General features: G+C 38.1%; 1 protein-coding gene across 13 annotated transcripts in view; it reads left to right on the top strand.

Annotated features, from left to right (window-relative positions):
* MLIP (muscular LMNA-interacting protein) overlaps positions 1 to 11,491 on the top strand; it is a 301,030-nt gene that overhangs the window by 185,234 nt on the left and 104,305 nt on the right. For all 13 annotated transcript variants that reach the window (XM_010848558.1, XM_010848555.1, XM_010848554.1 and 10 more), the window contains one exon: positions 6,656 to 6,727. In XM_010848558.1, coding sequence (XP_010846860.1) covers positions 6,656 to 6,727 — 72 coding nt within the window. The remainder of the gene's footprint in view (positions 1 to 6,655; positions 6,728 to 11,491) is intronic.

Genomic DNA, 11,491 nt, shown 5'->3' with positions numbered 1-11,491 from the left:
CCCACCTTGTGCTTCATCCAGCCTGGCATTTCGCATGATATACTCTGCATATAAGTTAAATAAGCAGAGTGAAAATATACAGTCTTGATGTTTCCCAATTTGGAACCAGTCTGTTGTTCCATGTCCGGTTCTAACTGTTGCTTCTTGACCTGCATACAGGTTTCTCAAGAGGCAGGTCAGGTGGTCTGGTATTCCCACATCTTTCAGAATTTTCCACAGTTTGTTGTGACCTACACAGTTAAAGGCTTTGGCATAATCAATAAAACAGAAATAGATGTTTTTCTGGAATTCTCTTGCTTTTTCTGTGATCCAGTGGATGTTAGCAATTTGATCTCTGGTTCTGCCTTTTCTAAATCCAGCTTGAACATCCGGAAGTTCATGGTTCACGTACTGTTGAGGCCTGGCTTGGAGAATTGTGAGCCTTACTTTGCTAGTGTGTGAAATGAGTGCAATTGTGCGGTAGCTTGAGCATTCTTTGGCATTGCCTTTCTTTAGGATTGAAATGAAAAGTGACCTTTTCCAGTCCTGTGACCGCTGCTGAGTTTTCCAAATTTGCTGGCATATTGAGTGCAGCACTTTCACACCATTGTCTTTTAGGAATTGAAATAGTTCAACTGGAATCCCATCACCTCCACTAGCTTTGTTCGTGGTGATGCTTCCTAAGACCCAGTTGACTTCTCATGCCAGGATGTTTGGCTCTAGGTGAGTGATCACACCATCATGGTTATCTGGGTCTGGGTCATGAAGATCTCTTTTTTTTGTAGTTCTTCTACGTATTCTTGCCACTTCTTTATATCTTCTGCTTGTCTTTTCCATACCATTTCTGTCCTTTATTGTGCCCATCTTTGCATGAAATGTTCCCTTGGTATCTCTAATTTTCTTGAAGAAATCTCTAGTTTCTAGCATTCTATTTTTTTCCTCTGTTTCTTTGCATTGATCACTGAGAAAGGCTTTCTTCTCTCTCTTTGCTGTTCTTTGGAACTCTGCATTCAAATGGTGTATCTCTTCTTTTCTCCTTTGCCTCTAGCTTCTGTTCCTCTGAGCTATTTGTAAGGCCTCCTCAGACAGCCGTTTTGCCCTTTTGCATTTCTGCCATAAAGGAGGCGTCATCTGCATGTCTGAGGTTACTGCTATTTCTCCAGGCAGTCTTGACTCCAGCTTGTGATTCATCCAGCCCAGCATTTCGCTTGATGTACTCTGCATATAAGTTAAATAAAGAGGGTGACAGTATACAGCCTTGACGTACTCCTTTCCCTATTTGAAGCAGTCCATTGTTCCATGTCTGGTTTTAACTGTTGTTTCTTGACCTGCACACAGATTTCTCAGGAGATAGGTAGGGTTGTCTTTAAGAATTTTCCAGTTTGTTGTGATCCACAGAGTCAAACGCTTTGGCATAGTCAATGAAGCAAAAATAGATGTTTTTCTGGAACTTCCTTGATTCTTAATATGTTGATATTCAATCTTGCTCTTTCCTACTTTACCGTATTCAATTTGCCTTGATCCATGAAGGGAAAATATATCTTAGAGATGCATAAGGCTACAGATAGATGAAGTAGGAGAAAGGACATCTGGTTGCTGTAAAGTACAATCTCCTGGTCTAGAAAAATTATATCACAAAAAAAGAAGGATTAAGTTACGACTTCTATTGCAAAACTATTGTAAATTATGGAAGAGATTTACCAGAAAAAAGAAGCAAGCAATTTTTTTTTCACACAAAATTCCAAGGTAAATTCTGAAAATTATGGCAAATTCTTAGTTTGTGATTGTTTACAAAAACAACTATAACTGGAAGTGAGAGATTTTCTTAAAGCAATATACATTTGTTGAATGCCTTCCAGGTTCCAGCTTTCGTGATGTCTCTCATGATATCACGAACAAGGAAAGATATCTTCCTTTTTTCCTATCTTCCACTAGTCTTATTAGAGGTCTAGTTATGTATTCCTGTGAATTCCCACTTGTTCTGAATGTTTAATCCAAAGCATTCTTGAGATCACTCTCTATCTCATCATTTTACTTTAATTTTCTGAATATTATTTATCTTTCTAGGACTTTTCTTTATTATTTATTTATTGTTCATTTGTTTCAGTTCAATGAGATATCAACTCTAGAGAGTAAAGTCTTGTGAGTTTTGTTTACTGCTGAATCTCTAATATTTAGAACAATACACGTGACAAAGTAGATACTCAATAATAATTTGTTGAATGACTCTGTTAATTGGACTGCTGTATCCAAGTAAATTTACAAGATGGTTCAATGCCCATCAGGTTGGCAGAATCCAGTAGGCAAGAGCTTTCTGTCCTTAATCTGTGACTTGAATGAAGATAAAAATGGTTCATGAAATAACATAAAAGTTTTAACTTTACAGTTTACAATGACAAACCAAATATAAACCAAATGTTAAAAAGAAATGAAAGCGTAATATTCCATTGTGTCTGTGTACCACAGTTTCCTTACCATTCATGTGCCAGTTGACATCTGGGTTGCTTCCATGTCCTAGCTATTGTAAGCAGTGCTGCAGTGAACACTGGGGTACATGTGTCTCTTTCAATTCTGGTTTCCTCTGTGTGTATGCCCAGCAGTGGGATTGCTGGGTTGTACGGCAGTTCTATTTCCAGTTTTTTAAGGACTCTACACACTGTTCTCCATGGGGGTGGGTAGTGAGTTGGAGGGGGAGTTCTGGATGAGGAGACACCTGTACACTCGTGGCTGACTTGTGTTGATGTATGTCAAAACCACCACAATATTGTAAAGTAATTAGCCACCAATTAAAATAAATTAATTTTAAAAAAGAGATGAAAGAATTAGGAATTTTAGGCTCTAGCATAGTCACTGTGATCCAATAATATATAAAGTGACTTCAATTTCACGCTCTTCTGTATTCTAAACATAACACAAAAACTAAGGAGACAATTCCTATGATTATTATCTTCACTGTATTAATTGAGTTTATTGTCAATATCATGTACATGATGATGATATTCTGCCTTGTGTTAAAAATACATCTAGTTAAACATATCTTTTAAATTTTTACATATAGTAGTGTGTATATATTAATCCCACACACCTAATTTATCCTTCCCCGCACCTTTCCCCTTTGGTAAACATAAATTTTCAAATTTGGTAAACAGAATTTGGTAAACATAAATGTTTTCAAATTCTGTCCATCTGCTTCTGTTTTGTAAATAAGATCATTTGTATCATTTTTTAAATACAACACTGTAAATCAAGTATGCTGCTGCTGCTGCTGCTAATCACATAGATGGCAGCCCATCAGGCTCCGCCGTCCCTGGGATTCTCCAGGCAAGAACACCAGAGTGGGTTGCCATTTCCTTCTCCAATGCATGAAAGTGAAAAGTGAAAGTGAAGTCGCTCAGTCGTGTCCGACTCCTAGCGACCCCACGGACTGCAGCCTACCAGGCTCCTCCGTCCATGGGATTTTCCAGGCAAGAGTACTGGAGTGGGGTGCCATTGCCCAAGTATACTCTAATATAAAATCAAAATTAAATTTTAAAAATGTTAAAGGAATATTGACAGAGGAAAATGATAGTGGAGTTCTTCAGTTGAGGATCAGTAAGAAAAAGGTTGATAGAGATAGCAGTATAACCATCACACAGAAGAGAGCTCTTAGTCAAACAGGGAAAAAAAGGACCAATATCCTCTAGGAGTAAGTTAGCAGAACCATATTTTGTCTCAATATAATGGAGAATTTTGTACTAATTCTAACAGAACAAAACGTGCTACCTTGGGAGGTGTGGCTGAACAAGGGATCGGATTTGGCTAAGGGGGTTGAACCAAATTGCCTTCAATTTCACTTCTGATTCTAATATTACATGGCATTACGTGTATAATAGCAAGATATTGCTTTGACCAAGCTTTTCAGCTATATTCTTTAGAGCAGCTGAGGATAGGAGAGCAAAGGTTATAAATAGTTATGCACCCTGAAAGATGAGGTGAGGTCCTATGGTAGATGAGTCATGGCTGTTAACCTGGAGCACCCGTGTCCAAATCCCAGCTATGATTTAGTAGCTAGTGACCTCGGAGAAGGCAATGGCACCCCACTCCAGCACTCTTGCCTGGAAAATCCCATGGACGGAGGAGCCTGGTAGGCAGCAGTCCATGAGGTCGCTAAGAGTCGGACACGACTGAGCGACTTCACTTTCACTTTTCACTTTCATGCATTGGAGAAGGAAATGGCAACCCACTCTGGTGTTCTTGCCTGCAGAATCCCAGAGACGGGGAAGCCTGGTGGGCTGCCGTCTGTGGGGTTGCACAGAGTCGAACACGACTGAAGTGACTTAGCAGCAGCAGCAGCAGACCTTAGATAAGTTCTTTCTTAACGTCTCTCTGCTTTGAAGTGAAAGTGAAAGTCGCTCAGTCATGTCCGACTCTTTGTGACCCCATGGACTATACAGTCCATAGAATTCTCCAGGCCATAATACTGGAGTCGTTAGCCTATCCCTTCTCCAGAGGATCTTGACGACCCAGGAATAGAACTGGGGTCTCCTGCATTGCAGGCGGATTCTTTACCAACTGAGCTATTAGGGAAGCCTTTTAGTTTCCATATATAAAGTGAACGTAATATAGTATCTACGTTATAGGTTTGTTTTGATAACTCAGGGAGATAATACACAGTAAGCTTTTAGAGGGTACCTAGTAAGCTTTTAAAGGGTGCTGCTGCTGCTGCTAAGTCGCTTCAGTCGTGTCCAACTCTGTGCGACCCCATAGACGGCAGCCCACTAGGCTCCTCTGTCCCTGGGATTCTCCAGGCAAGAGTACTGGAGTGGGGTGCCATTGCCTTCTCCAATGCATGAAAGTGAAAAGTGAAAGTGAAGTTGCTCAGTCGTGTCCGACTCCTAGCGACCTCATGGACTGCTGCCTACCAGGCTCCTCCGTCCATGGGATTTTCCAGGCAAGAGTACTGGAGTGGGGTGCCATTGCCTTCTCCGTTTTAGAGGGTAGTGATTGTTAATTATTATTGCAACTACTGTTGCAATTAAATACCCACAAAACCACTGTGGAGTAGTAATAACATTTTTTCTGCATTATTTATCTGTTTAGATATTTCTTAGGAGAAGATATCTTATTGAGAGATATGGGCCTGGTGGACCTGAATTCCAAATCTTTTAGATTTTATATGGGCTGTGGTCTTAGATGAGTCATCTGAACTCACCACATAGCCTTTGCTTAATGATTGTTTAGTTATAGGGATTCTGCAAAATTAAATGAGGCAATGCATGTCATTTTCCTAGTTATAGATGTCGGCTCTTATTTTCCATGTTGAGATGGTATTTTGCTTCAATCATTAATTTAAATACATTATTTTCTGGAGACTATAGCAGTACAGTAAGTCCCCTACATATGAACCTTCAGGTTTCAACCTTTCAAAGATGTGAACGTTCATGCCAGCCCCTATATCCCAGCTGTTGTACTGTACTGTAAGTTTGAAAATGTTTCATTTTTTGTGTTTGTTTCTAATGTACATTTTATTTGTATGAAAAGTATTACAAACCTATTATAGTACAGTACCATATAGCCAAATGTATTTGTTGAGTATCTAGGCTAACCTAGTTGGACTTAAAAACAAATTGAACTTACCAACGCGCTCTTGGGACAGAACTTGTTCATATGTGGGGGGCTTACTGTAGCAGGTCAACAGAGAGACTCAGGGCTTGAAGGGGCCGAAGCATTGCTTCTTCCATCCCTGGCATTTTTTTATTTTACTTGATTACTCTGTCTTCTTCTGTAGACCCTTTGGTTTGCTTGCAGGGGATGAAGACAGCCTGGTGCTGTGTGCCAGTTTCCCACAGCTCTGGGGCCGGTGGGGAAGCTGCCTGAGACAGGAGCTTTTGAAATGAGAGGAACCTTGAACTTGGCACCCAGAGCAATGTCAACACTGGGATTTTGATTATGTCTATGATCCTGATTTCTACAGTTTTCTCATGCTCAACCCCATATACTCTACAAAACTGAACTGGATTACCCCAACTTTTACTTAAAACTTGGAATATTTTATCTTTTGATTCTTTAATATCACTGTATTGGAAAGTGAGGAGAGGGTGATGAAGTTTAAAAAATGAATTTAAGACCTTCTAGTAGCCTCCTAGTTTTCCCATTATGGAGTTAAATTGCTATCACATCTATTCAAAATACTACTTTTTAAACATTATTACCAGATTTTATGTGTTCTGATCACTGTTTTTATAAATGATGCAAGAGACTGTATCAAGTTCAATTAAACTTATTGGCATAATATTTGTTAATTACAGCACCATAAAAAAAGACCCACATTCCTTTGAGAATCAAGCAAAAATACCCCAAATATTTATACAATAGTCTTCCTGTCACAGCATACTGCCAATAAGAAATTTACATATAACTTTGTAAAAAGGAATGTTTTTAAACTCTGAAATGATATACCATATAATTGCCTATAATCCCTAGGCTGATGTTTTACTGTGGTATTTGCTTCTCATTCTAATAAAACATTAACAGGAAGAGCTAATTTTTTTCTGTCAAAAGCAAGTTGTTGAAGCATAATCATTGTTTCCTTCATTTGATAACATGTCGTTTAACTTAGTAGAACTGGTCTAAAATTATGTCACATTCTTTCCCCTTTTCAACTCCATTCTTACTTTCTGGTTACCCCCCATTCTAGCAATACAAGACCAAGTCCAGCTACAAGGCTTTTGCAGCAATCCCAACAAACACATTGCTTTTGGAACAGAAGGTCAGTGTTGGCTCAAAAGCAGAGTAAATTTTGGTGATGTTTTCTAAGATTGCTCATGTTTTTTAGAAAATTTCTGTTTTCAAGTTTTGCATTTACCAAAATAAAATGCTGCTTTTAGTTTAGGATGACATGGTGAAAGCATCTTGGTGAGTAGAATTGGAGACATCATTAATTTATCAGTAGAGTCTGGGTAGGAGCTGTCAGGCAGCTCTGGGAAACTTGATTACATCGTGTATCTCTGAGTATATCCCTGTCCTTTGGAATTTTAAATAATTGTTAAAATTTAAGTGTTTCCAGGATGGTGGTCCCGTGATGATTAAGACTTCGCTTTCCAGTTCAGGAGGTGTGGGTCAGTCCCTGGTTGGGGAGCTGAGATCCCACATGCCTCACAAAAAACCAAGACATAAACCAGAAGCAGGATTATACAAATTCAGTAAAGACTTTAAAAATAAAGTCCCCATAGAAAATCTTAAAAAAATATGTAAGGGTGTCCACTTCTGTTCACATTGGTCAGTCGACGGAGTAGAGGTAAAATGGGGTTACATCTGGGCAACTGGCCACCTTTCAAACTGGGTGATTCATAGGTGGCTCAGATGGTAAAAATCTGCCTGCAGTGCAGGACGCACAGGAAATGCAGGTTCAACCCCTGGGTCGGGAAGATGCCCTGGAGGAGGGCCTGGCAACCCACTCCAGTATTCTTGCCTGGAGAATTCCATGGACAGAGTAGCCTAGTGGGCTACAGTTCACGGGGCCAAAGAGAGTTGGACACGACTGAGCGACTAACACTTTCACTTTAACACACTACGTGGCTTCCACAGGGTGGAAATGCATTAGCCAAGCACCTAACTTAACCTCTTAAATCTGATCACAGTCTGAACATCTTTATCCTTCTCACTGATCTGACCTCCATGAAGGAGATAGAAGGTGGAAATCCTTTCCAGTGACCCAGCTGCTTTCACATGGCTCCAGGGCATTTTTGATTTGCTATTAAGAGTCATTAAGTATAAAATTACAGGATTCTGCTTCGCTGGGTAAATTAAATTAAAGCCTCTTGTTTCACAAGTCCATTACAAAGGCTCTAATGAAGTCCCAGTGGAGGAAATGAATGAAATCAATTACCAAGTTTATGACATGGTATAGTTCCTATGTTATTTTTACGCTATTTATTTAGGCAATATATCTTTGATTGCATGAAGCCCATTTTTGTGTGTGTGTGCAATTATAGTGTTTCAAATAATATTATTATTTGTCAAATGTTAGTATTTCCAACCAGGTGATATTTTGACTACTGGTTTTTGAATATACATGCTAAAATTTTTAGCATGATCTGGAGAATAAAACTGTATGTTCTCATATTCTGTATATTCCTTTGTCTAAAAAATAGGAATTGTTAGTGGGGAATGCTAAGAGGTGTATAAGTGAACATTAGTTGACAGAATCTCTTACATTGTGTATCTCTGATAACGAACTGTTATCCAACTGTGGCCCAGAGTATGCTCTATATATCTGAATCCTTTGAGGTGGGGTGGGAGTTACTTGGTTGCAGGCAGATGGGTAGCTTTTTCCTCTAGCTTCTTTTCCAAATTTTGACCTTTTATGATTCATTGAAGGATAACATAGGGGAATTCCCTGGTGGTCTAGTGGTTAAGACTCTGAGCTTCCACTGCAGGGGACACGGGTTCAGTTCTTGGTTGGGGAACTAATATCCTGCATGCTGCATGCCCACCCCCAACTCCCTCAAAAGGGAGATTTCCAATAGCGGGAGATTTCTGGAGGCATGAGGAAGTGACACCATCACCGTGTCACCAGATACCCCTTATCCTATGTCTAGAGTTACCATGTGGAGTCTTAGTAGAAGTGTTCCTTCACCATAGACCCTCTGCCCATTTAGATGGACGTTTCCAAAATCTGCTCACAAGGGCCTGCCTTCACAGACGTGAGAGAAGCTCTTCCCTCACCAGCCATGCAGACTTCCTGCTTTCAGAATTTCTGTCTTTTTCAGTTCAATGGATTTTAAGGATTATACTTTATTAGTCAGTCATTAAAAATGAAGAATGATTAGCTTAATTTCAAATTTTATCAAAACCCATTTCATAAAGTCTTTGGTGGTATTGGTTTTTACTGAATCTAACGCAAGTTCATAAAGGAGAGGGTTTGTGTTTTTAATTTCAAACAAAACATACTCTTCAGTAAAATTATCATTTTTGTTTTTAGTACAACATCTGTAAATATCATGATATCTAATTTAAAATATCTAATGCATTTATGCACCAGGGGTTAGCCTGACTGAGCACACAATACCTTTATCTAGTGTGGATAATTGTCTCTTGGCTAAGATTTTGTTTTTGGACCACAAATACTTGAATTGCTTCAGGGTCACAGGATATAACATGATGCTTGGTTTTTGTTTTTTGTTTTTTTTTGGTTGGCTTTCCTATGTTATGTACTCCCCAATGGGAAACTTTACGTTTAAGAATTTTTAACTCATAAAAATATTATCCCAAGATTTTATGAGAGTTTATATATTTTCCATCATATTTCTTGAATTATACTGTGTTGTTTCTTTCATGGTTGTAGTTTAAAAAAAATAAATCCGGTTTATACAATAGAACTCATCCTATGCCATCAAAATCAAAGGGACTAATTTCTGAATCGAGTGGGTAAATTAGGACTATAATAATAAGAGGCTCATCTATTTGGGGGAGGATTTGTAGTTTGGAATACGTTGAATCCCAGAAACTTTTCGGAGATCCCTTTAATATCATGCAGAACAGTACAGTTAAGAGGGGTGATGCCACAGTGTCACTACGGGATTCTGTTAGGGTCCATGCTGGGGACGGCCTTGGAGATGCAATGAACCCATTTACTTCATCTTAAGATAGTTCAGCAATTCTCCCCCAGTCAGATTTCTTATACCATATTTTGTTTTATAGCATATAGTATAATTAATGAGGAACCAGAATCACTTTAAAAAATAATACTGTTTTTTAAAGCAAACTTTTCTCCAAATTGAAATACAGGTATCCCTTCTGATTAGACCTTAAGCTCTCATTGGATCCCCCAACTGTTTTCAGCTTTAATCACCCCTTGATGAAGCCCATAATTTTCAAAAGAGTGCATTTTGTTGACAAAGGATATGAAGTATCTGGTACTTCTGTTCTATAATTTATTGTCCACATCAAACTTAAATTTATAGCTTATTCCATTTTCTATCATTTCCCCTCCATGAATGTTTAGGAGGGAAGCATTTTTAGCTTAAGCCTTAACTAAGGCTTTACAGGAAAAGATGAATGTCAGGCTTCATATTTTAATGTGTTGGCATCGAGGTCTTTGACTTAATCTCCTGCCAATAATCATCTTCTCCAAGACTGAGATGAGGATGTAATACAAGTGATTATAAAGCAGGAACAAAATAATTAGATGAATTTGCATTCATGACTGTCCTTATTACAATATGTTCAACAATATACCAAGTTCTGTAGAGGAAATAATTTTGATATGGACATTATTTTTTATTCTCCATATGGGTACTGTTATCCTTTTCAGAGAATGTTAAACATCTCTCTCTTATTGACTAATTTTTCTTATCATCTAAGTCCAATAGCAATAGGTAAAAAGTGAAACTGAAGGAAACACATTTATATTCTAAATACATGGATTATTATTTTTATTGTGCAATTATTTTAAGGATAGGAAAGATAAAGGAATGTTTCATTGTAATCAAATAATATGAATATTTATTGTCTCATGGTGATTGCTATTTTTCCATGAAATAATACACTTTTTCTTTGGAAGTATTGTATCTGTTGCCTTCTTCACAAGTATCTTTCGGGATAAAATCAAGGCTACAGTTAGGTACTAATTTTTCCAACAAATGATATTACTGTGCATTTAATTCATAACCTTTGAGTGTCTGAAAGAATTTTAGAGTAGATCAGTTTTATAAATAGCACCTATAAACTACAGAATTATTTAAATGAAGATTACAGGAAAAATAATTTTATTTCTCCTGGTGGAAGGAGAATATAAACAGTTGTTTCAAAGACAATAGGGAGGACTATGCTAAAAAAATAGAAAAGTAAAGATTTGAGATATCTTGTCAATGTAAATGTTTTATTCTAAGTTGCCAGTTTAATTTTTTTAAAGGTGACTTTTTAAACTCTAATCAGATTAATCATATGTCTTTGGGTGAGACTATTTTAAGATCAATGCATGTCTTAAAAATTTAACAAAATCTGGTTACTAACTTAAGCATATGGTCTAGACTAGAGTGAGTGTCTTAATTTAGGTTATTTCAAGAAGTAAATGTGTTCCCAATTTGTTTAGCAGTGGAGAAGTGCCCAGGACCCAAGTCTATACTAACTGGTTGCCCTTGGGCAGTTGTCTACCACGCAACTACTCTTTTAAAACACTTACTAAACCATATTTAAATATACATATTGGATTTTTCTTTTTCCCTACTATAAACTGTGAGAAAATGCAGTAGCTTTTGTTAAGCATTCATTGAATAAATTAATTCAGTTTTCACCTGAGTTGCTTGCTAAGTCACTTCAGTCGTGTCCGACTCTGTGCGACCCCATAGATGGCAGCCCACCAGGCTCCCCTGTCCCTGGGATTCTCCAGGCAAGAACACTGGAGTGGGTTGCTATTTCTTTCTCCAATGCATGAAAGTGAAAAGTGAAAGTGAAGTTGCTCAGTCGTGTCCGACCCTTAGCGACCCCATAGACTGCAGCCTACCATGCTCCTCTGTCCATGGGATTTTCC

The sequence above is a fragment of the Bison bison genome, unplaced genomic scaffold, assembly GCF_000754665.1.
Source record: "Bison bison bison isolate TAMUID 2011002044 unplaced genomic scaffold, Bison_UMD1.0 scf7180017864270, whole genome shotgun sequence".
NCBI lineage: Eukaryota > Metazoa > Chordata > Mammalia > Artiodactyla > Bovidae > Bison > Bison bison.
Note: the sequence above shows the minus strand (reverse complement) of the source record. Positions and strands in the feature narration are given on the sequence as shown.